General features: G+C 39.4%; 1 protein-coding gene across 2 annotated transcripts in view; it reads left to right on the top strand.

The window, feature by feature from the left end:
- Positions 1–26,943, top strand: part of NBAS (neuroblastoma amplified sequence) — a 375,829-nt gene that overhangs the window by 184,793 nt on the left and 164,093 nt on the right. For both annotated transcript variants that reach the window (XR_003115238.1, XM_025353552.1), the window contains exons 32-35: positions 2,959–3,072; positions 15,938–16,051; positions 18,942–19,099; positions 20,573–20,662. Coding sequence is in view for 1 of the 2 variants with exons in the window: in XM_025353552.1 (XP_025209337.1) it covers positions 2,959–3,072; positions 15,938–16,051; positions 18,942–19,099; positions 20,573–20,662 (476 nt within the window). In the remaining variant the exon portion in view is untranslated. The remainder of the gene's footprint in view (positions 1–2,958; positions 3,073–15,937; positions 16,052–18,941; positions 19,100–20,572; positions 20,663–26,943) is intronic.

The raw sequence follows: 26,943 nt of genomic DNA, 5'->3' as shown, positions 1-26,943 counted from the left end.
AGGAATTTTAGGAGTTGAGCACTTCTTCCTTCTTGGAAAGATAGTAATATCTAGGGCTTAAATTTATTTAACTGAGAATTTACATTTTGAAATATAATTAAGCAGGCCCTAAATCAGCAGAAAAAGCAAACTGGAATAGTGATTGTCCAGAGGATCAGAAAATACCTAAGTAAATAAAGTAAAAAGTCATTTGAACAGAGTAATTGCAGTCTATTAGAATCCTGCTCTCCAAATTTGTTTAATGTACTTCAAATATTAGTAATGTGCATTGCTTAGGGCAATAGGAGACAAATAATTAAAGATGAGTGTTCCATTAAATGGAAGTTTAGAGAAAATGATGATCCATTGCTGTGTGTGGTTTCAGTTCTCTACCTTGATTTTATTGAGCTAGAAAAAGAGTGGTAAAAGTAAGGAAGTCAGTTTAGTAGAATTACTAAAGCTAGAGCTTCTCTAAGAAGAATACAGTAATTCATCAACAAAGCCATAAAAGCAGCTATGAAAACTCCAGATTTTTACATAGCAGAATGCAGATAGTATCTGTGACAAGTTTTGTTTTGAAAATCAAATTAGAAATATGTTAAAAGTACCTATCTCATAATTATCATATGTTACTGAATCTGGAAAAAGCCCCACAAAATAGTAGCAGATATTGAGGAAAAAATTCACAATATTTTTATTGTGATAAGGTATGGAAAGGCTTGAAGTATACTGTATCGGTGAGTTTTTACGATTGTGCTGTAGTGAAAAACTCAGAATCTCCATAATGTGTGATAACAGACTTATTCCTTGCTCACAATCGTGTGCACTTTGGTTGGCCGCAGCACCACCCCATGAGACACGGCCTTGTCACAGTAGAGGGGAAAGATCTGTAGTGGAATTCCACGATGACTCTTAACAGTGTTCACTCGGAAGTGGCATGTATCATTTCCACTCACATTAATTGCCTGTAGATGTCACAGGGCCAAGCCTTCTGTTACTGAAGCAGGAATTTGGGATATGAATAGTTGCAGTGGATAATTGGGAACAGTAATACAGTCTGTAGAAGCTATACTCAGATGTAGGTATTAGCAATGGTGATTTTGAAGGAAGTAACTGAAGAGTACATTTACTTTATATTTCATAGTAAAGGCCACACACAACAGAATTATTATTGTAGATATATAAAGATTCATTTCAAGAGAGTCTAGGCCAGGTGTGTTGGCCCATGCCTGTAATCCTAGCACTTTGGGAGGCAGAGGAGGGAAGATCACAAGGTCAGGAGTTCTAGACCAGCCTGGCCAATATGGTGAAACCCCGTCGCTAATAAGAATACAAAAATTAGCCAGGCGTAGTGGCATGTGCCTGTAGTCCCAGCTTCTGGGGAGGCTGAGGCAGAAGAATCGCTTGAACCTGGGAGGCAGACGTTGCAGTAAGCTGAGATTGTACCACTGCACTCCAGCCTGGGCAACAGAGGGAGATTCCATCTCAAAAAAAAAGAGAGAGTCAGAACATTAGGAAACACACACTGAAGTGTTTAGCAATAAAGAGAAATGTTATTTGCAACTTATTCTCAAATGTTTCAGAAAAAAATAAATGTGTATGTATATTTGTGTGTATATATGTGTAACTGTGTATATATGCACATGTATACATGTGTATTATAAATCTGTATATGTATTTGTACATGTATAAGTATTTGTGTGTGTATATACATATTTGTGTGTGAATATAAAGAGGAAGGAAGCAGGGAGGGTGTGCGTGCATGATTGCACATGGGCATGTGTGAAGGTGCAAATTATTAATCATCTGTTAACCTCAGCAAAGAGTATAGAGGATTTCTTTGTACTTTCCTTGCAACCTTTTATGAGTTTAACATTAAATTGTAATAAATCCTTACCTTCCCCCAGAAAGCCCATTCCAGAGAAAAAACACCACCTCTGTTCTTTATCTCCCCCGTCCCTGGCCCCTCTCACCTATGTAGAAGTTTTCAGAGAACACAAGACGTATGGAGAACAGCCACTGATTTAGGAAAGGATAGATTCAAGGTGTGAAAACATTTAGCGAGCCAGGTTGAATTTTGGTCCCATCACTTTTTCAGTGACCTTTGCCAAAGTACTTAACCTTTCTGTACCTCAGTTTCTTCTCTTGAGGATAATGGTACCTGCCTTCTATTAATAAGAGTTTGCTGTGTAGGGTTAATATACATAAAGCACCCCCAACAGTGCCTGAGATGTAGCTCATCGTATTCCTTTCACAATAGCTGTTATTATCGTAGTTGTTATTATTACAATTATTGGGGGCCAGTCTCCCTGGCAGTGCCGTGTTTCTTAAAGGTTGCCATCTCTACTGTAAATAAGTACCATTTGTTCCTAGAATATTCGTAGTACCTTTTGTCTAAGGTTTTTAAAATGTGATTTTCATTTCTTCATAGTTTGACTTGGTTTGATCAGATGTGTTTTATTTTCCTAATATCCAGTTTATGTGAGAAAATTGGGCTTATGTTTGGAGGAATGTTAATAAATTGCAACAGTAAGCACTTTGAAGACTCCTGCCCTCCAAACTGGGGTGATGAGTGGAGATAGCAAATGGATATTTAGAGCAAGGAATGGGGCTTAGGGGGTGAAGTGTGAGGGGGCTGGTATAATACTAAGTATTATATACAAATACTATCTTGTTTAAATTTTTCCCTAAGTCCCAACATGGTACATAAAATAGCAACACAGCTTTTTCCAGTTTCAGATTAACACTTCATTTCCTATGCTTCAGAAGTTTGGTTATAAAGAAAAGATCAAGGTTGTACATTATTTACTCAGAAGCAATAATAATTTTGCTGTTTGTTAAACATGCTTTTACTTAATTCTCCTTCATCTGAAGTCTTACACAATTTTCATTTTCTTTGGATGCGTTGTATTAGGAAGGCCATTAACACCCTTTTGTGATGTCCCTGGTGCAAGTCTTTAATATGTCTTTCTTTTGTAGTGCGATTGTGCCCTGATCGGATCAGTCTCATCAAGGAGTGTATTTCCCAGTCCCCGACATGCTATAAACAATCTACCAAGCTTCTGGGCCTCGCTGAACTGCTGAGGGTTGCAGGTAAGTCTTTTGAGTACTAAGCTGCAGAACAAGCTTTCTGTATTATTCTTGACGTCATTGCAGGAGAATAGCAGAATATATACTTAAGGTGTCAGAAGAACATCTTTTTTCTTAGACGGGGTCTCGCTCTGTTGCTCAGGCTGGAGTGCAGTGAAATCCTCCTGCCTCAGCCTCTCAACTAGCTAAGAAGATCATCTTTGGGCAAGGATTAGTATTTTCTAGAAAAATTGGCATGTTATAAAAATGTGCCAATATTGAGCTTCTGGAACCATCTGTTATTTAAATGAAGACAAGCTTATTCAGGGTGCCTCAAAGTGGTTGTGTGATCAGGAGCAGAAGTCATTTATAATCAGAAAACTTACATATAAAACAAACCAACCTTACCAGTTCACCTTCAGTGTCTAAATTTGGTTTTGTGTTTGAACCTGAACAATTTGTTAGAAAACTTTATGCATTTACTATTTGGTGGCGTTTTCATGTATTGTATCTCATTTAATCATCTCATAAATGATGTTGATTTTAGTATTCTTCTCATTTTGCAAGGGAAGTTGGAGATCAGAGAAGTTAAATATTTTGCCCAGCAAGGTTAAATCGTAGGCTTTGGCTTTTAAGGAAAGTCTTTTTGACTCTACATTTCATATTTCCTTAACTACATTGTTCTGCTCACCAGTCTTTTTAATACTTTTTTTTTTGTTTTGGTAATTTTGTCTTATGCTGATTTCTGCAAGAACAGTTGTTGGTCATTTGGTTGTATAAGCAGTGGTTTCTAATTGGATTCCTCTAAGTCACATATATATTTAACATATTTATGGACTAAATATTTTACAATTGTAATATGTAGGACTCTTAAGGTCTCTAGTTTTAGTAATCGTGTGTGTCACTTATCCTTTTCTAGTCTGTGTGAAGGTATAGCATCAGCATCTTTATCTTTGGATTTGCACATGGCAATGTGATGGTCGTGTGATTAGGGCCAGTCATCCATTGTGAGACATCTGGAACGAAGGGGGAGAACTGTGCATGTGGAGTCAGAACGCTGGTTCAGGTTCTAACTCTGTGCCACACATTTGCTAAATTACTTTAGTTCCATTTTCTGCATCTGAAAAATAGGAATGATACTCCCTTTCTTCACCCATGAAGTTATGAGAGACCCAAATGAGTTAATGCGTGTCAAAGTGCTCTGTAAACTCTGATCATCAGGGAAGAATTCCATAAGGATCCAGGCCACAGAAGCTAACAAAGCAGCTCAGAGGTGCCATCTGCATTTTTATGCTCCTACTAGGATTTGTTTCCTCTTGATGTGTTAACATAGTAACAGGAATACCTGTGGTCGTGGTAATCTGTATGAATTTTTAATGGGAAGAGAGAAAGTAATATTTTTCTGCTAGGTACTGTGGATACAAAGTTCTGTTACACATAGCTGCTGCCCTCTTAGAATTTTTACTCTTAGAGAGCCAGGGAAACAAGTAATTATGCTGCCAACACAGGATGTGATCATAGTGCATGGCTTCTGTAAACAGATATTAGAAGACTTGAAGAAAGGCCATGCTAATTTTTGTCTGGGGAATTAAGAAAGTTATCATAAAGCAGGTGGCCTTTACCTTATAGAGAGTTTTGGTTATCTGTTACTGCTTTACGAACCACCCAAAACCTGGTGACTTAAAAAACAACCATTTATTTTTCTCTCTCCAGAAAAAGAGAAAAGAGATTTTCTCAGTCTCCTCTGGAGATTGGGCTCAGCTAAGCAGGTCATGGTCTTTTATGAAATTGCATCAGATCGTGGGTAGGGATGGACTCATGTCAAAGGCTGCATTACTCATATGTCTGGGTACTTGGGCTGGGAAGACTTAAATAGCTGGGGGCTGCTACAGGGCTTTACAGGCAGCTCTTCTCTCTGTGATTTCTGCTTGTACTTTTTCCGTTTGATGGTCTCAGAGTACCCAGACTTTCTTCTTGTTGGCTGAAGGCTCCTGGAGTCAGTGCTCCAGGAGAAACCAGCAAAATCTTCAAGGCACTTTCTTTTTTTTCTTGAAATGCAGTTTCGCTGCTGTTGCCCAGGCTGGAGTGCAATGGCGCTATCTCGGCTCACTGCAACCTGTGCCTCCCGGGTTCAAGCGAGTCTCCTGCCTCAGCCTCCCGTGTAGCTGGGATTACAGGCATGTGCCACCACACCCGGCTAATTTTGTATTTTTAGTAGAAACGGGGTTTCCCCATGCTGGTCAGGCTGGTCTCAAACTCCTAACTTCAGGTGATCCACCTGCCTCGGCCTCCCAAAGTGCTGTGATTACAAGTGTGACCACCGTGCCCAGCTGCTTCAAGGCATTTTCAAATCTAGCCTTGATATTTGGGCAGCTTCATTTCCAGTGTATTTGATTCTTGGACACAGTTACACAGACCTTACCAACTTCACGGGGAATATTTACAGACCCCGCCCGAAGGCACTAAGAGGGCTGAAGGTTCTGCTTCTAAGAGGGCTCATTCACATGGCTCTTGGCAGGGGGCCTCAGTCCTTTATGGCTGTTGGTAAGAGGCCTCAGTTTCCTGCTACATATAACTTTCCTTCCCGCTGCTTGAGTGTATTCTCTTAACATGGCAGCTGGTTTCTCCTAGAGTGATTTGATTCACAAGAAAGCAAAGAGGAAGATGTAATGCCTTTTGTGATGTGGTCTTGGAAGTCACACACCATCACTTCCACTTTATTTGTAGGACTAAATCACTTAGATGAGCCCTTTGGTTATATTTTTCATTTAATCCACCTGCTCAGATTGGAATTTTCTTGAATTAAAAACAGTTAAATAACTTTGAACTTTAAGATAACCGTTTGGCATATCTTTATAAAAAATTTCCGGCCGGGCGCAGTGGCTCAAGCCTGTAATCCCAGCACTTTGGGAGGCCGAGACGGGTGGATCACGAGGTCAGGAGATCGAGACCATCGTGGCTAACACGGTGAAACCCCGTCCTACTAAAAAATACAAAAACTAGCTGGGCGAGGTGGCGGGTGCCTGTAGTCCCAGCTACTCAGGAGGCTGAGGCAGGAGAATGGTGTGAACCCGAGAGGAGGAGCTTGCAGTGAGCTGAGATCTGGCCACTGCACTCCAGCCTGGGTGACAGAGCAAGACTCCGTCTCAAAAAAAAAAAACAACAAAACAAACAAACAAACAAACAAAAACTTAAGAAGCACATAAAGAAGATGGATAGGGACACATTTTTCAAAGTTTTATTCAACCCTTTCTGTAACATGTTTGTTTTTTCCTCCAAACCATATTATAGCTTAGAAAATCAAGGGTCCTATACATGTTTTCTATTTTTTCCTGGAAATATATATATATATTGTTTTGAGACAGAGTTTCACTCCTGTTTCTCAGGCTAGAGTACAATGGCATGATCTCAGCTCATCGCAGCCTCCGCCTCCTGGGTTCAAGTGATTCTCCTGCCTCAGCCTCCCAAGTAGTTGGGATTACAAGCATGTGCCACCAAACCCGGCTAATTTTTTGTATTTTTAGTAGAGATGGGGTTTCTCCATGTTGGTCAGGCTGGTTTTGAACTCCTGACCTCAGGTGATCCGCCTGCCTTGGCCTCCCAAAGTGCTGGGATTACAGGCATGAGCCACTGTGCCCGGACTTTTCCTGGAAATAATAATAATAATTTTCAGGCTCTTTAAAATATGAAATATTTTAGAATTTTGTCCTTTTTAGCCTACATATCCAAATTACATTGTATTTGTTTTGTAGCTGAATTATTTGTCTTATAATTGAAAATAACATTCTGAATTTAATCTATGCCATTTTGTGTTTTTCGTTTTTTGAGCCAGAGTCTCACTCTGTCACCCAGGCTGGAGTGCGGTGGCACGATCTTGGCTCACTGCCACCTCTGCCTCCTGGGTTCAAATAATTCTCATGCCTCAGCCTCCCAAGTAGCTGGAATTACAGGCATCCGCCACCATCCTAGCTAATTTTTGTATTTTTATTTTTTAAATTTTATTTATTTATTTATATTTTAAGTTCTAAGGTACATGTGCACAACATGCAGGTTTGTTACATATGTATACATGTGCCATGTTGGTGTGCTGCACCCATTAACTTATCATTTACATTAGCTGTATCTCCTAATGCTATCCCTCCCTGTTCCCCTCACCCCACAAAAGGCCCCAGTGTATGATGTTCCCCTTCCTGTGTCCAAGTGTTCTCATTGTTCAGTTCCCACCTATGAGGGAGAACATGCGGTGTTTGGTTTTCTGTCCTTGTGATAGTTTGCTGAGAATGATGGTTTCTAGCTTCATCCATGTCCCTATAAAGGACAGGAACTCATCCTTTTTTATGACTGCATAGTATTCCATGGTGTATATGTGCCACATTTTCTTAATCCAGTCAATCATTGTAGGACATTTGGGTTGGTTCCAAGTCTTTGCTATTGTGAATAGTGCTACAGTAAACATATGTGTGTATGTGTCTTTATAGCAGCATAATTTATAATCCTTTGGGTATATGCCCAGTAATGAGATGGCTGGGTCAGCTGGTATTTCTAGTTCTAGATCCTTGAGGAATTGCCACACTGTCTTCCACAATGGTTGAACTAATTTACACTCCCATCAACAGTGTAAAAGTATCCCTATTTCTTCACATCCTCTCCAGCACCTGTTGTTTCCTGACTTTTTAATGATTGCCATTCTAACGGGTGTGAGACGGTATCTCTTTGTAGTTTTGATTTGCATTTCTCTGATAGCCAGTGATGATGAGCATTTTTTCATGTGTCTGTTGGCTGCATAAGTGTCTTCTTTTGAGAAGTGTCTGTTCATATCCTTTGCCCACTTTTTGATGGGGTTATTTGATTTTTTCTTGTAAATTTGTTTAAGTTCTTTGTAGATTCTGGATATTAGCCCTTTGTCAGATGAGTAGATTGCAAAAATTTTCCCCCATTCTGTAGGTTGCCTGTTCACTCTGATGTTAGTTTCTTTTGCCATGCAGAAGCTCTTTAGTTTAATTAGATCCCATTTGTCTATTTTGGTTTTCGTTGCCATTGCTTTTGGCATTTTAGTCATGAAGTCCTTGCCCATGCCTATGTCCTGAATGGTATTACCTAGGTTTTCTTCTAGGTTTTTATGGTTTTAGGCCTAACATTTAAGTCTCTAATACATCTTGAATTAATCTTTGTATAAGGTGTAAGGAAGGGATCCAGTTTCAGCTTTCTACATATGGCTAGCCAGTTTTCCCATCACCATTTATTAAATAGAGAATCCTTTCCCCATTTCTTGTTTTTGTCAAGTTTGTCAAAGATCAGATGGTTGTAGATGTGTGGTATTCTTTCTGAGGGCTGTGTTCTGTTCCATTGGTCTACATCTCTGTTTTGGTACCAGTACCATGCTGTTTTGGTTACTGTAGCCTTTTAGTATAGTTTAAAGTCAGGTAGCGTGATGCCTCCAGCTTTTTTCTTTTGGCTTAGGATTGTCTTGGCAATGCAGGCTCTTTTTTGGTTCCATATGAACTTTAAAGTAGTTTTTTCCAATTCTGTGAAGAAAGTCACTGGCAGCTTGATGAGGATGGCATTGAATCTGTAAATTACCTTGGGCAATATGGCCATTTTCACTATATTGATTCTTGCTATCCATGAGCATAGAACGTTCTTCCATTTGTTTGTGTCCTCTTTTATTTCGTTGAGCAAATTGGATAAAGAGTCAAGACCCATCAGTGTGCTGTATTCAGGAGACCCATCTCACATGCAGAGACACACATAGGCTCAAAATAAAGGAATGGAGGAAGATCTACCAAGCAAATGGAAAACAAAAAAAGGCAGGGGTTGCAATCTTAGTCTCTGATAAAACAGACTTTAAACCCACAAAGATCAAAAGAGACAAAGAAAGCCATTACACACTGGTAAAGGGATGAAGAGCTGACTATCCTAAATGTATATGCACCCAATATAGGAGCACCTAGAGTCATAAAGCAAGTCCTTAGAAACCTACAAAGAGAGTTAGACTCCCACACAATAATAATCGGAGACTTTAACACCCCACTGTCAACATTAGACAGATCAACAAGACAGAAAGTTAACAAGGATATCCAGGAATTGAACTCAGCTCTCTGCACCAACCGGACCTAATAGACATCTACAGAACTTTCCATGCCAAGTCAACAGAATATACATTCTTCTCAGCACCACATTGCACTTATTCCAAAATGGACCACGTAGTTGGAAGTAAAGCACTCCTCAGCAAATGTATAAGAACAGAACATTATAATAAACTGTCTCTCCGACCACAGTGCAATGAAACTAGAACTCAGGATTAAGAACCTAGCTCAAAATCGCTCAACTACATGGAAACTGAACAGCCTGCTCCTAAATGACTACTGGGTACATAATGAAATGAAGGCAGAAATAAAGGTGTTCTTTGAAACCGAGGAGAACAAAGACACAGCATACCAGAATCTCTGGGACACATTTAAAGCAGTGTGTAGAGGGAAATTTAGAGCACTAAATGCCCACAAGAGAAAGCAGGAAAGATCTAAAACTGACACCCTAACATCACAATTAAAAGAACTAGAGAAGCAAGAGCAAACACATTCAAAAGCTAGCAGAAGGCAAGAAATAACGAAGATCAGAGCAGAACTAAAGGAGATAGAGACACAAAAAAGCCTTCAAAAAATCTGTGAATCCAGGAGCTGGTTTTTTGAGAAGATCAACAAAATTGATAGACCACTAGTAAGACTAATAAAGAAGAAAAGAGAGAAGAATCAAATAGATGCAATAAAAAATGATAACGGGAATATCACCACTGATCCCACAGAAATACAAACTACCATCAGAGAATACTATAAACACCTCTATGCAAATAAACTAGATAATCTAGAAGAAATGGAGAAATTCCTGGACACATACACCCTCCCAAGACTAAATCTGGAAGAAGGTGACAATAACAGGCTCTGAAATTGAGGCAATAATTAACAGCCTACCAACCAAAAAAAGTCCAGGACCAGACGGATTCACAGCCGAATTCTACCAGAGGTACAAAGAGGAGCTGGTACTATTCCTTCTGAAACTATTCCGATCAATAGAAAAAGAGGGAATCCTCCCTAACTCATTTTATGAGGCCAGCATCATCCTGATACCAAAGCCTGGCAGAGACACAACATAAAAAGAGAATTTTAGACCAATATCCCTGATGAACATCGATGCAAAAATCCTCAATAAAATACTGGCAAACCAAATCCAGCAGCACATCAAAAAGCTTATCCACCATGATCAAGTGGGCCTCATCCCTGGGATGCAAGGCTGGTTCAACATATGCAAATCAATAAATGTAATCCATCATAAACAGAACCAAAGATAAAAATGACATAGTTATCTTAATAGATGCAGAAAAGGCCTTTGACAAAATTCAACAGCCCTTCGTGCTTAAAAACTCTCAATAAATTAGGTATTGTTGGGACGTATCTCAAAATAATAAGAGCTATTTGTGATCAACCCACAGCTGATATCATACTGAATGGGCAAAAACTGGAAGCATTCGCTTTGAAAACTGGCACAAGACAGGGATGCCCTCTCTCACTATTCCTATTCAACATAGTTTTGGAAGTTCTGGCCAGGGCAATCAGGCAGGAGAAAGAAATAAAGGGTATTAAATTAGGAAAAGAGGAAGTCAAATTGTCCCTGTTTGCAGATGACATGATTGTAATCTAATTTTTGTATTTTTAGTAGAGATGGGATTTCACCATGTTGGCCAGGCTGGTCTTGAATTCCTGACCTCAAGTGATCCACCCACCTCGGCCTCCCAAAATGCTAAGATTATAGGTGTGAGCCACGGTGCCTGGCCTCTGTGCCTGTTTTATTGAGAATTTACAGTCGTACTGCACAGCAGTGGTACATGACATTTTGGTCAACAACGATCTCATATGCAGTGGTGGTTTCATAAAATTAAAATACAGCTGAAAATTCCTATCGCCTAGTGACATCAGACGTTATAACGCATTATTCACCTTTTTGTGGTGATGGAGATGTAAACTTCCTATACAGCCAGTTGTGTAAGTTTGTCACATATAATTATGTTGGTACATAATTCTTGGTAAAGATACTAAATGACTATGTTACTGGCTTATATATTTACTATACTATGTTATTTTCAAAGGCGCAGCTCCTGTTCATAAAAGAAAAAAGTTAACTGTAAAATGGCCTCAGGCAGGTCCTTCAGGAGGGATTCCAGAAGGCAATGATATCATAGGAGATGATAGCTCCATGTGTTATGGCCCCGAAGTCCTTCCAAATGGGACAGTATGTGGAGGTGGAAGAAAGTGATATTGACATCCTGACCCTGTTTTTGGGCTAGACTACTGCGTGTGTTTGTGTCTTAGCATTTAACAAGAAAAGTTTTAAAAAGTTTAAAAAAAAAAAAAAGGCCGGGCGCGGTGGCTCAAGCCTGTAATCCCAGCACTTTGGGAGGCCGAGACGGGTGGATCACGAGGTCAGGAGATCGAGACCATCCTGGCGAACACGGTGAAACCCCGTCTCTACTAAAAAATACAAAAAACTAGCCGGGCGAGGTGGCGGGCGCCTGTAGTCCCAGCTACTCCGGAGGCTGAGGCAGGAGAATGGCGGGAACCCGGGAGGCGGAGCTTGCAGTGAGCTGAGATCCGGCCACTGCACTCTAGCCCGGGCTACAGAGCAAAAACTCCGTCTCAAAAAAAAAAAAAAAAAAAAAAAAAAAAAAAACTCAACATTTCAGCTCAGGCCTCTAATCCCAACACTTTGGAAGGTTGAGGCAAGTGAATCACTTGAGGCCAGGACTTCCACACCATCCTGAGAAACAGTGAAATCCTGTCTCTACAAAAAATAAAAATAAAAAATGTCCTGGGTGTGATGATGCATGCTTGTAGGCCTCACTGCTTAGGATGCTGAGACAGCAGGCTGCCTTGAACCAAGGAGTTCATGAGGTTACAGTGAGTTAAGTAACTCTTGATCATGCCATTACACTCCAGCCTAGGCGACACAGTGAGATTCTGTTTTTTGTTTTGTTCAGTTTTTTTAAGTTATGGTAACCTATAGTTAACTTATTACTGAAGAAAGACTTTTTTTTTTTTTTTTTTTTTTTTTACTAAATTTCATGTAGCCTCAGTGTAGAGTGTTTGTAAAGTCTGCAGTAGTGTGCAGTCATATCCCCGGCCTTCACATTCACTCACCACCCAACAAACTGACTCACCCAGAGCAACTTCCAGTCCTGTAAACTCCATCCATGGTAAATGTCCTATACAGAGTTACCATTTTTTATCTTTTGTACAATATTTTTACTGTACCTTTTCTGTGGTTAGATACACATAATTCTTACCATTCCATTCCAGTTGCCCATAGTATTCAGTACAGAAACATACTGTACAGGTTTGTAGTCTAGGAGCTGTACCATATAGCCTAGGTGTGTAGTAGGCTGTACCATCTAGGTTTGTGTGAGTGCACTCTGTGATGTTTGCTCAAGATGGAATTGCCTCATGACACATGTCATAGAATGTATTCCTCTTGCTAAGCAACTCCTGACTGTATTTTTTTGAGCCTCTCTGTTATGTACATTACTTGATGCTGGGTATTGAGCATCCAACTATGAACCAACCCCTGTCCGCCAAAAGCTTACATTTTAATAGATAATAAAGATTATTAAAAACATAATAACAATTTTTTTTTGTCCTGATAGCCTACCATTGAAATAAATTGTTTTTAAGCGAGTGAAAAGTAAAGGAATATGTTGCAAGGGCAACGAAAACCTATATTTTATGTAAAATATTTTTAAAAATATTTTCTAAAAATACTTCTGGGAAAATAATTTTAGATCTTTTAACATGAGCTAAATTTTTCTTGTGTATCTTTAGACTCTGGAAACTGAGTCTGATAATAGAAGATGAGCACTGTCAGTGAAACTATAAACTTACTTTGTGTTTAAGGGTTTTCCCCCTTTATATGTGTCATTTAAGAACGCTCAAAGGGGAAAATACTTTTAAAAGACCTAGCAAAAATGTTTAAAGTCCCTGTTGGGAGGAAACTTTTTCCTTCATCTACTTTGTTTCAAATGGTTCGTTGGGGGCCTGTGAGTTAACTGACAATAGACAAGAGAAAAACAAGATTTTTTTTACACATGCATGCAGAAGTCACTTAGTTATTAATAACTCTTGAATAGCAAGGAAGGTTTATATACCAACTTAATGAAAAGGGGCATGGGGTGGGAGGGACTAGGGCTTCAGTGGGAAAGTATGGAAGGTTCTGTTGGGCTTTTTGATGCTAACTGACAGTCTGTATGCCAACTGAGTTCTCAGGAAACTCCTGTGGAGGGGGTTTAACTGCAGTTCTATTTTAGGGAGACTCTGCTTTATTCAGATAAGATAAATTCAGTTAGAATTTCTTTCTGCATCTTCCGTAGCTCAAATATTTTCACTTTGAAATAACCCATATGCCAGAACTGTGATCCCTTGAGCCCCAAATTATTTTCATTCTGTTAGCCTTTAGAAGGAAAAAACATCAAAAATCATTGTTTAATTTAATGTAGACAGTGTGTTGGATAGCATAGTAATGTTGTGGTTGCTGCAGATCACAGGCTCCTCCTTTGGCTCCTCCTTTACTGTGTAATAAAAATGAACACAAGCCAGGTGTGGTGGTTCACGCCTCTAATCCCAACACTTTGGGAGGCTGAGGCAGGAGGATTGCTTCAGTCCAGGAGTTCGAGACTGACCTGAGTAACATAGCAAGACCCTGTCTGTACAAAAAATAAAAAAGTTAGCCAGGTTTAGTGGTATGTCCCCTCTAGGCCCAGTGACTCTGTAGGCTGAGGTGGGAGGATTTCTTGAATCTGGGAGGTCGAGGTTGCAGTGAGCAGTGGTAGTGCCACTGCACTTCAGCCCAGGCAACAGAGAGAAACCACATCTTTAAATAAATACATGCACACACGTACACGGCCAAGCAGCTTTCCCAGACAAGGCTTTTATTTTAGGGCTTGGGCTCAAGCACATGGGAGACAGCAGAGGCACAAGGACTCTCTGTAGACTCCCTGAAAAAAACAGTAGGGATTTTTTGTTGTTGTTTTTGTTTTTAGGCAAAGAGTAGGAATTGATATCTGTGGTAAAGTACGCCGGCTGGGCTGGGCAGTGCATGTGAGTGGTAGGGTATGCAGGTCGGTGTTAATTTGGTTGCCATAATTACCTAAGGTAATGGGTCACTTGGTGGTCTGGCTGGTAGCAACAGGCTGCAAATCCATTTCCAGCCTTTGTTCCCCAGGAGAGACACTCCACAACCTTGGTTTGATATTTAGATTTTCTTGTCCATTTCCCAGAATTCTTTAAGTAAAAGGCATGGTCAAACATTATGAGAGCACTGAAGAATGGCCGTTCTCTTGGTATGACTAAAGCCCCAGGGTTAGTGGTTATATTGCCAGCAAGGTCATGGTGTGGGTTTTGTGATCAGTTGGACAAGAGAAGAAAAAAGAAAACATACATGAAGGGGGAGCCATATCCCATTCCTATTTATCTCACAGTGATTCTGTTTACACAGGGTAAAGTTAATATAAGACTTGCTTTAAGATATTATAAGTTGTATTTTTCATCCCCATTTTTATATACATACATCTGTGTGATTGAGATCCATGGGTGCTGTTAATGAAAAAATTATCCCTGATGCATGTTTAAATGAGAGGCTGAGGCATGAGGATCACTTGAGCCCAGGAGTTTAAGACCAGCCTGTGCAACGTAGGGAGACCTGTCTCTTCAAACAAACAAACAAACAAACAAAAAATTGTAAGAGAGACTCTGCACTATAGATATAGGGACTACTGCAATGGAATTTTGCAGTAAGAGAGAGAAATTGGGCTTGTTAAAAGTAAACTTATGCACATAAAAATTTTAAAGAGTTTATTTTCAACAGACAGCAATTCATGAATCAGGCAGCACCAAACTCAAAGTGGTTCAAGGCTCTTCTGAGTGGAGGTGATGGGAAAATTTTATAAGGTGTTTGTGGACAAAGAAAATACTTGATTAGTTAATGTGGGTAGTCCCTAGTTAGAGTCCAGTTGGTTATTTCTGATTTTACTGTTTCCATTGAGTTGGGTTTTACTTATGTTGGAACCTAAGTTGGGGCAGATGGAAAATTACAAAGAAGAATCATTGGGGTAAGGAGGCATTCTGGTTAAACCACCTGACAGGGTACACATTCTTGCCTGAGGGCTGGCCAGGGTGGCCAGATAACATCTGGGAGTTGGTGGCGGGGATGAGGGATTTGATCAGATATCAGGGATGACCAGATATCCAGAGTGGAGAATTCTGGCTACAACTGACAGCAGAAGTTTTGCTAAAATTGGGCTCTCAAGGATATGTCCGAGGACAGGGCCCAGTAAGGCTCGGAGGAGCCCAACGAGAATTTGTTAAGGAACAATCTTTGCCAGTGCTCAGGACGACGTTTGCATTCCAATTTCTAAATAGTAGTTGAATTTTTAATATGAGAAGTTTATTGCTGTATCATCTTCATCCATTCTTTTAATCTGCTGGTCATTATTTTTCAAGCCCCTTTTATAACCTGCTTTCTTTTGGAAACAAATTTTCTTCTCCTTCCCTTACCCTGGTAATACCAAGACTTTTTTGTAGGGCTCCAAACTACCCTGATTTTGGACTTCCTGGTTTGGGTATTTTAATTAGGAACTAATATTAATCATTGATCTCTTAGGAGACTGACGGCTAATTCTGTGCTTCGTAAGTGGATTGAAAGGTCAAAGCAACTTTTTCCTCTCATCGTTGCAAATCCATCTAATCTCTCTGTTTTATTTCTGAAGTAATTTGAAAGACAGTGTTAACAAGCTCTTCTATCAATTGATGTTGCTTGTCATAATCATTAAGTCCTTTGCTTGGACTTACAGGTGAAGACCCAGAAGAAAGGCGGGGACAGGTTCTAGTCCTTTTAGTGGAGCAAGCACTTTGCTTCCATGACTACAAAGCTGCCAATATGCATTGTCAGGAGCTGATGGCCACAGGTGAGTAGACAGCTTATTTTATACTTTGCTCATGTCCTCTTTATGTGATGAATAATGGAAAAGGTCTGTTCTGAAATCAATTGACCTGATTGGTAAGCCAGCCACATTGAGGCTTGAGATACATTTTATGAGCACTGATAAGTATATAGGCTATCTACTTATATGTTGATATAAACATTTTAACAGATTCAGACATTACATTTTATTTGAGATTTTGGTTGCTTTCTAGTCCCTATTAAAAACATGCTCGTGGCTGGGCGCGGTGGCTCAAGCCTGTAATCCCAGCACTTTGGGAGGCCGAGACGGGCGGATCACGAGGTCAGGAGATCGAGACCATCCTGGCTAACACAGTGAAACCCCGTCTCTACTAAAAAATACAAAAAACTAGCCGGGCGAGGTGGCGGGCACCTGTAGTCCCAGCTACTCGGGAGGCTGAGGCAGGAGAATGGCGTGAACCCGGGAGGCGGAGCTTGCAGTGAACTGAGATCCGGCCACTGCACTCCAGCCCGGGCAGCAGAGACTCCGTCTCAAAAAAAAAAAAAAAAAAACATGCTCGTAATTTAAAAATAATTTTATGTAAAATATTTTAATGCTATTTCCTGTGTTTGTTATCTAAGAGAAAATTTTAATTTTTAGATTATTTAGTTTGTATCTATATAGTCAATATTTCCATTTTTAAATTTTTTTTTAAAGATACTGTATTATTTCGTTCTCACACTGCTATAAAGAAATACCTGAGACTGGGTAATTTATAAAGGAAAGAGGTTTAATTGGCTCGTGGTTCCGCAAGCTGTACAGGAAGCATGGCAGCATCTGCCTCCAGGAAGTCTTCTGGGAACTTTCACTCATGGCAGAAGGCAGAGTGGGAGCAGAAGGCTTACCTGACTGGAGCAGAAGGAAGAGAGAGACGAGGGAGGGACTACACACTTAAACAACCAGAGCTTGCAGGGACTCAACTATCACAACGACAGCACCAAGGGGATATGATGTTAAACCATGAGAAATCACCCCCATGATCTAATCACCTCCCACAAGGCCCCACCTCCCGCACTGGGGACTACATTTCAACATGAGGTTTGGGTGGGACACAGATCCAAACCATGCCAGATAGTGTAGTGCTTTTCAAACCGACGTTGAGAAATTGAGAAGGGTTTTGCAACTCCAAAATTCTTCATATTGAAATTCAAATTCAAGTCTCTGCAGGATAATGAGATTTTATTGTAGAATAATTTCTCATTTAAAGAACACATTCTTCAGTGTGATAGGGAGTTTTTTTTTTTTTTTTCTTATCATGAACTCTGTACTAAATTGCCAACTTTCCATGGCTATGCTTGAATATGTGAAGGCCCAAACACATCTTTCTACCCACTCTCAATACATTAATAGGGAGTGGTTAAAATGCAGGGCTTCACTTCATGATGACTCATGGAGTTCTGCACTAATGATTTGTGTAACTTTTGCATGTGTACTGTTAAAGCAAACCTTATTCTGACACTTGTTATAACAGCAAGGACTATTGTGATGAGTATGAAGACCACTGCAGTAGGGGAGAGAGATTGGACTAAACTCTGAATACAACAAGGACAGCTGGATATTTGTAGCCAGCAGGCTAACTGAAGGGTCAGTGGATGGAAAATTAAGAGGAGACATCAAGGGCAGGGGGATCCTTGCTAAAATGATTTAATAGGACCTTGCTGAAGTCCGGCCAGGATGATCAGATATCACTGCTGAGGGATGAGTAATTTGATCAGCCCTTGAGAATTTGAAGATTCTGGCTAAACTGACTTAGTAGGATTTTTGCTAAAACTGGAGTATGCAGCCTAGCAAGGCTGGGGGCCAAGGTTAAGGCCTAGTTGAGAAGAGGGCTCAGGGTTGTCTGATTTAAGTTTGGTTACAGAGAGGATCTTTGGCTTTACATCTATGAAAACATTTAAAACTCTCAAAAAATATTCAATATTTTACAACTTCAGCATTAGCAAATTGTTTTCATAAATGAGCTGTGTTCCATAATATTGACCAAGTGATTTTGCAACATTAAATTTAGAATAACTATGGCTCTCTGTGAAAATGTACTGATCTAAATTGTTCATATGGAGAGCTTTATAATTATTTTATTCCGGTAAGGGTAATATCTGAATTAATTTTTACTTTTCATATTTAGAAAAACTTATTCTGTACTAGAAGTTTTGTACTTAGACAAATAGGCCTAAGGCTGGAATTCCTTCAAATAAGAATAGAAATGTATTTTAAGAATTCAAAGTATAATGTATAGGAAAAAAATCCCTGCTGGGAGTTGGAGGGTGATTCAGTCACTGTCCTTAGATGTCTGTCTTATCTATAAAGTGAGTGATTCTGTATGGGGATCTATCATAATGTCTCTTTTTTCTAGCACTTGGCAGTTTACATGTGCTTTTACATACAAATGTTACTTAATTCCTTCAACAACCCAAGAGGAAGGTGTTATTCTTGTCCTTTTGTGGTAGGAAAAGAATTGTGATACTTTTGGCTCGCTCTTAAAGCTCTCACACCAGTGCTAAGTAGCAGGGTTGGACCAGGCTGTCAGGTGTTCTGAATTCAGATGGCTGCTTTTTCACAGAACATCAAATCTCAGTAGATTATTTGCATTTATTGTCAGTTAATCTAAAATTTAACAGAGTTTTTCAGAAACACTTGTCTGGAGTACCATTGAATTTTCTGGATAATAAACCACCCTAATCTTTCCTAGCTTAGATTTTTATCTGTTTCTGCTTATAAAATAATGTGTCACTAATGACTATGATTTTGCTTTGGTACAACAAGACCTGAGCAGGAAGCCATTGCATTTGTCATCTTAGATTGAATATTCTTCTTCTTTTGGGAATCATTGTTTTTTTCCTTGCCAATTTTGCAGGTTATCCTAAAAGCTGGGATGTTTGTAGCCAGTTAGGACAATCAGAAGGTTACCAGGACTTGGGCACTCGTCAAGAGCTCATGGCTTTTGCTTTGACACATTGCCCTCCTAGCAGCATTGAACTTCTTTTGGCAGCTAGCAGCTCTCTGCAGACAGAAGTAAGTGCTCTCAACAAAGGAAATCCTAACCTGTATGAAGTGCATGTTGTTGGGTGTGTGTATCTGAGATATGTGGTCATCAAAAAAAAATAGTATGAGAATTTTAATTTATGGAAGAAAACTAGATCGTCACTTATGGAAAAGGAACATGAAAATATTAGGATATAACATAATGTTGCTGGCTTTATAACAGCAAGGAAGAAAGGATACAAGACAGCCTTGAGAAAGATAGAAAGTAATATTTGGAAATAAATTATTGAAAATAATGGAGAAAGTTAGTGTTGTGAATTAAACATATGCTAAATGGTCATGTAAAATATATCTGAAATCATATGGGTTAAAGTCAGTGGAGCAACCATTCCCTTAGGGATCCTTTGGAAATTGGGAATTGGGGTGGGCTTTCGTTGGGGGGATGCTAAATTTCCTAAAATTCACAGGATAGGTCTGCATAGGAGAGGATAGTGCCCCTGTGGAGAAACACTGTTAAATGTATGAGGAGATTCTAGAATCCACATTTTCATCCCATAGTCATTCTCTTACAGTTGGTAGCTAGTCAGGCAGACATGAGCAAGACAGGAGAGGGCCCCCCACCCCACCAGGAAAGTCAGGCGACCATCAGAGGCGTCAGGCAGTTGTCACACTGCCTCTCTAAAATAATAATTGGTTGCAGCTGGCACCAGGGAAAGACAGTTTCCTTATAGATAGAAAAAAAACCCCTGAAACTGGTGATCAGCGCTTCCTGATAAGATCTCAGGAGTTGCCCAGTAAGCTCAAGCATGTTCACTAAGCGGCAAAATGGCGGAGTTTCACCGGCATATGACCTGTGAGGGCATTCCACTGGAAAAGGGAAGAACCCTGCCGCTGAGCTTGCATACAACTCCTGTAAACACACTGTGCATGCTCCTCTCCCATCGCCAGCAGGCCATTGCACGTGTGCACAACCCACCTCAAGGGAAGAGTCAGGAGAGAAGGGACACAAGAACCTGGAAGTATGCCAGGATATGAAGCTCTAAGCCAAAGGTCAAACCCCGCACTTGTCCTTCAAATCCCTCACTTGGGCCTCTTCCAGGTGTATCTTCCTTCCTTTCATTCCTGCTGTAAAGCTTTTTAATAAACTTCTACTCTTGCTCTAAAACTCGCCTTGGTCTCTTTTTCTGCCATATGCTCCTCAGTCAAATTTATTCTTCTGAGGAGGCAAGAATTGAGGTTGCTCCAGGCCAGAACATAGACACTGCCTGTAACAATTCATTACATTGTATATCAGTTTTTTTCACTCTTGATCACCACTTCTGAAACCATTGCATCCTTTTGAAACTGTTTGTGAAGTCCTGAAGTAAGCCTGTTACCAAAGCTAATCATTATGAAAAGGTAATTTTCTTTTTAAAAGTACTTTTTAAATTTCAAGCCTACATTGTGATGAGAAGCAAATTTAAAAACGTATCTCCTTTACAGCATAGCCTGTTCTTGTTTTAGATTCTTTATCAAAGAGTGAATTTCCAGATCCATCATGAAGGAGGGGAAAGTATCAGTGCTTCACCATTAACTAGTAAAGCAGTACAAGAGGTGAGTTAAAATTAGGAAGAGGAGTTTGAAAGGTGGCTGAGAGTGGAATAAAATGGGATCACCTAACCTTGTGGATGAGAGGCGTTTTGTGTATGTGTGTGCAGACCACTTTTCTCGCTTTTGTGTGCGTGTGTGAAATATAACATACATATAAAAAGTATACCAGAAAATGTTCAGCTCAATAGACTATCATAAAGAAAACACCCATGAAACTACAGGTAAAGAAGCAGTACCTAACCGCCTTCCAAATCCCCCACACCCTCTCCTTATTAAACTTCATTTTTTTCGACGGAGTCTCACTCTTTTGCCAGGCTGGAGTGCAGCGGCGTGATCTCTGCTCACTGCAGCCTCCACCTCCCCAGTTCAAGGGATTCTCCTGCCTCAGCCTCCCGAGTAGCTGGGATTACACACCACACCCGGCTAATTTGTTTAATTTTTAGTTGAGATGGAGTCTCACCATGTTGGCCAGGTTGGTCTCAAACTCCTGACCTTAAGTGATCCGCCCTTGTCAGCCTTCCAAAGCGCGTGGATTACAGGTGTGAGCCACCATGACCGGCCTTCTGTATTTCATTCCTAACTTTTCTCTCCCTTTCCAGAGATCACCACTGTCTTGACTAGTCCTGATAACCAGATCTTTGTGATTTTTGTTTTTGTTTTAAATAATTTTGATATGTACCATACATACCCTCAATATGATAGTTTAGTTTTACCTATTTTTGTATTTTATAGAAATAGTTATACTTAATGTTATGTTTGTGAGATCCATTCATGCTGTTGCATGTAGCTGTAGTTTATTCATTTTTATTGCCATGTAGAAATTAATTTCGGTGTGCATATTACAGTTTATTCATATGAACATTGATTGACATTGGTTTGTTTTCAATTTTGGTGACTAAAAATAATGTGACTGTCATCGTTTGTACATGTCTCTAGTGTACATGGGCAAACAGTTCTCTCAGGCATGTATCTAGCACTGGAAATATGTGTTGTGAGCTATGTATATAATTCAACCTAAATAGATAATGCCAGATGCTTTTCTTTTGTGTTACTGATTGACTTTGAGAAGTAATGTAAAAGATTGCTGGTTACTCCAATCCAGGACATTGCTATTGTTGGTTTCCTAATGATGTTTAATGATATCTAATTAACTGATTTATATTTTTCTGATTACTAATGAGATGGAGATAGTACAGGAGAGATCCTCTTTTTGAGGTACTTGTTCGATTCACTTGCTTATTTTGTGTTGGATTTTTGTTGTTTTCCTTTTCCTCATTGAGATTCTTACGAATAAAATTGTCTGTACCAATTAAGTCTACATGTGTTTCAGAATCTTCCATCCTGGGAGAGGAAGGAGGAAGAGTATGCCCCCGACACCCGTCTTCTTTTGGTCACTGTTTGCCCAAGGGAATTTAACGTTTCATGACTCTTTCTAGAAACATAGAATTAGCATTTTTTAGATCAAAGGCAGTGGCCCAGTTTCTGACATCCCAGCTAGGTAAATTAAGATGTGATGATGATTCTCTGTATAGATTGGTTTTTCATGAGATTCCATCGAATGGTAAGCTTCACTTTCACAGCGTAAAATGTCCTTTATTTTTCTTGTAACTATTTTGGGAGACACCTATTGTGGTAAGTGAGCTGCACTAACTTTTTTTTTTGCTGTATCCATCTTGACAAAGTCGTTAGTATTTGTGTACTCTAAGTTACTTTTAGAACTCTGGTACAAAGCTTCAGTTGTGGAGTCTATTGATGGAATTAGGGCAAAGATACTTAGCTTTTGCCCAGAGTAGAATATATACAACTACCCCATTTTCACAACTCTTTTTTTAATATTAAAATTTAATTTAATGAGCATGGATCTAATATGCATGTGTATTCTCAGTTCAATACTAAGTAATCTGATTATCTCAAAGAGGGTTGTAATGTTAATTTTTGCCCCTATGGAATTTTTGCCTCTTCCTCCTGCAGCGGTGACTCTAGGACAGCACTGCCAATAGAACTTTCTTCAGTGAAAGAAACATATCATACCAGCATTGTTCATCATTGTAGCCACTAGTCATACAGAGTTATTGGGCACTTGAAATATCACTTTTAAGGGATCAAATTTTAAATTAAATTTATTTAATTAATTAATTTATTTTTGAGATGAGGTTTCACTATGTTGGCCGGGCCGGTCTTGAACTCCTGGCCTCAAGTGATCCACCAGCTTCGGCCTCCCAAAGTGCTGGGAATACAGGTGTGATGAATCACTGCATCCAGCCTTCAATTGTACTTAGTTTTAATTAATTTAAATTTAAATAGCCACATGAGGCTACTGGCTACCAGATTGGACATCAGAGCTCTAGAAGGTGCAACATTCAGTGGAGGCCGGCATTCAGCCGCCAGCACTGCAGGCAGTGGACTTCTTTTGTTGTTGCCCTCCCTCCCTTCAGATGGCAGCCATTGCATTTTCTAGGGTCCTAGAGTGACGTGGATACGCTTTGTCCTTTGGCATGTTTTGACTTGCAGTTGTACTGATTAGCAACTATTGTTTTCCCTCATTGGATGTGAAAACACATTAAATTTCTATTCTGTTCTCCCTGTGGGATTCAGAACGGTTCTCACACTAGCCAGTGGTCACCCAGTGTTCCATGTATTAGGAGGCGTTGTCTTTCAAGGTCCAACTGAAGACCTACTTTTCATGAGGTCTTTATCCGAAGTTTTGTTCCTTTTGAACCTCTCATCCCTCCACAGCTTGTCCAGTCACATCTCCTACTCTGCTTGCCTCCAGCATCATCCCTTTTCATGCCTTTCAAACATCTGTTATGCTCCAGTGGTAGAGAACATATCACCATTTAGTGTTATTTTGTAGAGTTTCCTCTCTGTCTGGAGGACACTTCTGATCTTGTGCTCTTGTGCTTGTCTTGTGCTCTTACCCCTTCCATCTGAAGTATGTTCTTTGTGAAGTTTTCCTTGAGTCCTTAAATTGCCCCCTTCTCTATATTCCCTAAGCGTTCTCTCACTGTTCTGCGTTAGCACTTTGCGGTGTGACTTGGTGTTGTCTGGTCACTGGAGGTGTGCCATCTATCTGTGCTCTTACTGTGCTTCTCAATTAGTGAATGCCTAGGTCACGCTTCATAAAGCTCAGCTGGAGACACCAACTGCATAATGATCAGTCAGTGGTAAAAATCAATTAGGAAGTGAATTTTTTTTTTTTTTTAAATTTCCTAAAATGAATTAGGAGGTGGATTTTCAGTCATCATGTGGTGACTACTGAGGTGCTGTGATGTTTTGGCCAGTGTGAGGAGTGTATCATTTTTCTGTTCAGCATGGAATTGCACTGTGTTTGCTAAGCTCAGCTTTATGAATTATTTGGAACCCGCTTGTTCTTTCCAAAATCTGTGAAAAGCCTTTTGTGACTTTGGGGACTTCTATTTTCTGCTTCTACAGTGAATTACAAAGTGTCAGCCTGACCTCTTGGTGGCTTCTTTGGAGTGGGCCATGCTGTGTTACTGCAAGTGGGCACGTGTTACTCTATTAAATCCCATCGGTAAATGAAGGAGACCACTGGTAGTCCTCTACAAGTTCCACCTAGCAAGGAAAAGGAGTTCTTCCAAAATGATTATCATTTGCTTTTTTATTTTTTTTATTTTAAATCTCCTTAAAAGCTTTCCCGTCTGCCTTTGTCCCCTTTCAGCAAATTGTAATAGATCTAGATCTCATGAAGTGCTAGTCCAAACCCTCAATGCACGCATTGTGGCTTTGATTTATGAGGCACGTTTCAGAATGTTATAGCTACTATTATTAGGTTAAAATATAGTGCTTAGCTCTAAGATGCCGTGTGTTACACATTAACAGTAGAGGTAATAACCACATTAAATTATCGCTCATAAATGAGAGATGACTTTATGTGTAATCTGCTTTAATACTTAAGACTTTCATTACTTCACTTGTGAAAATAATGATGTTTATTTATATATCCAAGCAAAATAAAGATGTAATTGTTATGCAGTAGCATTTATGTTAGTACAAATGGAGCCTACAAGTTTGAAGATATTGCTGTTGTCCCTGTAAACAGGATGTTTGTCTATAAATAGAACAAAATGCATAATTTGTGAGTAACTACCAAAATTACAGATTTCCAGTTTCTTATTAATGTTGGTCATTATGCTTTTTAGATGGAACAGTATTCTACCACTTAGAGTATATTAACATTTTGTTTAGCTAGTATTAGGTATATCAGTTAACCGATGGCGTTTTCCCTAGATAAATCTAATTAGAGTTAGAAATGGATTGTGTACAAGGTTCCCATTAAAAAATAATTTGCACTGTGGGAAAGTTTGTTATGAGCATTTTAAGTGGCTACAGATTTATATGACTGGACTAATTAATGTTTAAATCTTGAGCATGGGCTAAGTATAGAGCTAGTTTGAATTTATAAAATTATTGTTTAGAAATATTTAAATAAAAGTGAGCAGAATGTCAGTTATATTACAATATATTGGCCAGCATTTACTTTTCCATTCACCAGTTGATGGACATTTGGGTTGTTTCCATTTCTTAGCTATTTTGAATAATGCTGCTCTGAACATTGATGTAAAAGCCTTTGTGTGGAAATATGTTTTGATTTCTCTAGATGTAGAATTTCTGCATTGTTTGTTATATTGTGTTTAACATCTGAAGAAACTGCCAAACTTTTTGTTTTCCAAAGTGTCTGCACATTTTTTACATTTCCACAAAGAATATGTTAAGATTTCAGTTTCTCTACATCCTTGCTAATGTGTGTTATTAACTGACTTTTTTTTTTTTTTTAATTTATTTTACTTTAAGTTCCAGGATATACGTGCAGAATGCGCAGGTTTGTTACATAGGTAACATGGTGGGTTGCTGCACCTATTGACCTGTCATCTAAGTTTCCTCCCCTCTCCCGCAACCCCTCTACAGGCCCTGGTGTGTGTTGTTCCCCTCCCTGGGTCCATGTGTTCTCATTGTTCAACTCTCACTTATGAGTGAGAACGTGTGGGGTTTTGTTTTCTGTTCCTGTGTTAGTTTGCTGAGGATGATGGCTTCCAGCTTCATCCATGTCCCCGCAAAGGTCATGATCGCATACCTTTCTATGGCTGCATAATATTCCATGGTGTGTATGTACATTTTCTTTATCCAGTCTATCATTGATGGACATTTGGGTTGGTTCCATGACTTTGCTTTTGTAAATAGTGCTGCAATAAGCATATGTGTGCATGTGTCCTTATAGTAGAATGATTTACAGTCTTTTGAGTATATACTGAGTAATGGGATTACTGGGTCAAATGGCATTTCTGGTTCTAGATCCTTGAGAAATTGCCATACTGTCTTCCACAATCGTCGAACTAATTTACGTTCCCAACAACAGTGTAAAAGCATTCCTATTGCTTCACAGCCTTACCAGCATCTATTGTTTCTTGACTTCTTTTAATAATCACCATTCTAACTGGTGTGAAATGGTATCTCATTGTGGTTTTGATTTTCATTTCTCTAATGACCGGTGATGTTGAGCTTTTTTTCATGTTTCTTGGTGGTGTAAATGTCTTCTTTTGAGAAGTGTCAGTTCATACCCTTTGCCCACTTTTTGATGGGGTTGTTTGTTTTTTACTTCTAAATTTGTTTAAGTTCCTTATAAATTCTGGATATTAGATCTTTGTCAGATGGGTAGATTACAAAAATTTTCTCCCATTCTGTAGGTTGCCTGTTCACTCTAATGTTAGTTTCTTTTGTTGTGCAGAAGCTCTTTAGTTTAATTAGATCCCATTTGTCAATTGTGGCTTTTGTTGCAATTGCTTTGACATTTTTGTCATGAAGTCTTTGCCCATGCCGTTGTCCTGAATGGTATTGCCTAGGTTTTCTTCTAGGGTTTTTATGGTTTTGGGGTTTACATTTAAGTCTTTAATCCATCTTAAGTTAATTTTTGTATAAAGTGTAGGGAAGGGGTCCGGTTTCAGTTTTCCTCACATGGCTAGCCAGTTCTCCCACCACCATTTATTGAATAGGAGATCCTTTCCCCATTGCTTGTTTCTGTCAGGTTTGTTGAAGATCAGATGGTTGTAGATGTGTGGTGCTATTTCTGAGGTCTCTGTTATGTTCCTTTGGTCTATATGTCTGTTTTGGTACCAGTACCATGCTGTTTTGGTCACTGTCATCTTATAGTATAGTTTGAATTCAGGTAGCATGATGCCTCCAGCTTGATTCTTTTTGCTTAGGATTGTGTTGGCTAGACAGGATCTCCTTTGATTCCCTATGAAATTTAAAGTAGTTTTTTCTAATTC

The sequence above is a fragment of the Theropithecus gelada genome, chromosome 13 (assembly GCF_003255815.1).
Source record: "Theropithecus gelada isolate Dixy chromosome 13, Tgel_1.0, whole genome shotgun sequence".
NCBI lineage: Eukaryota > Metazoa > Chordata > Mammalia > Primates > Cercopithecidae > Theropithecus > Theropithecus gelada.
Note: the sequence above shows the minus strand (reverse complement) of the source record. Positions and strands in the feature narration are given on the sequence as shown.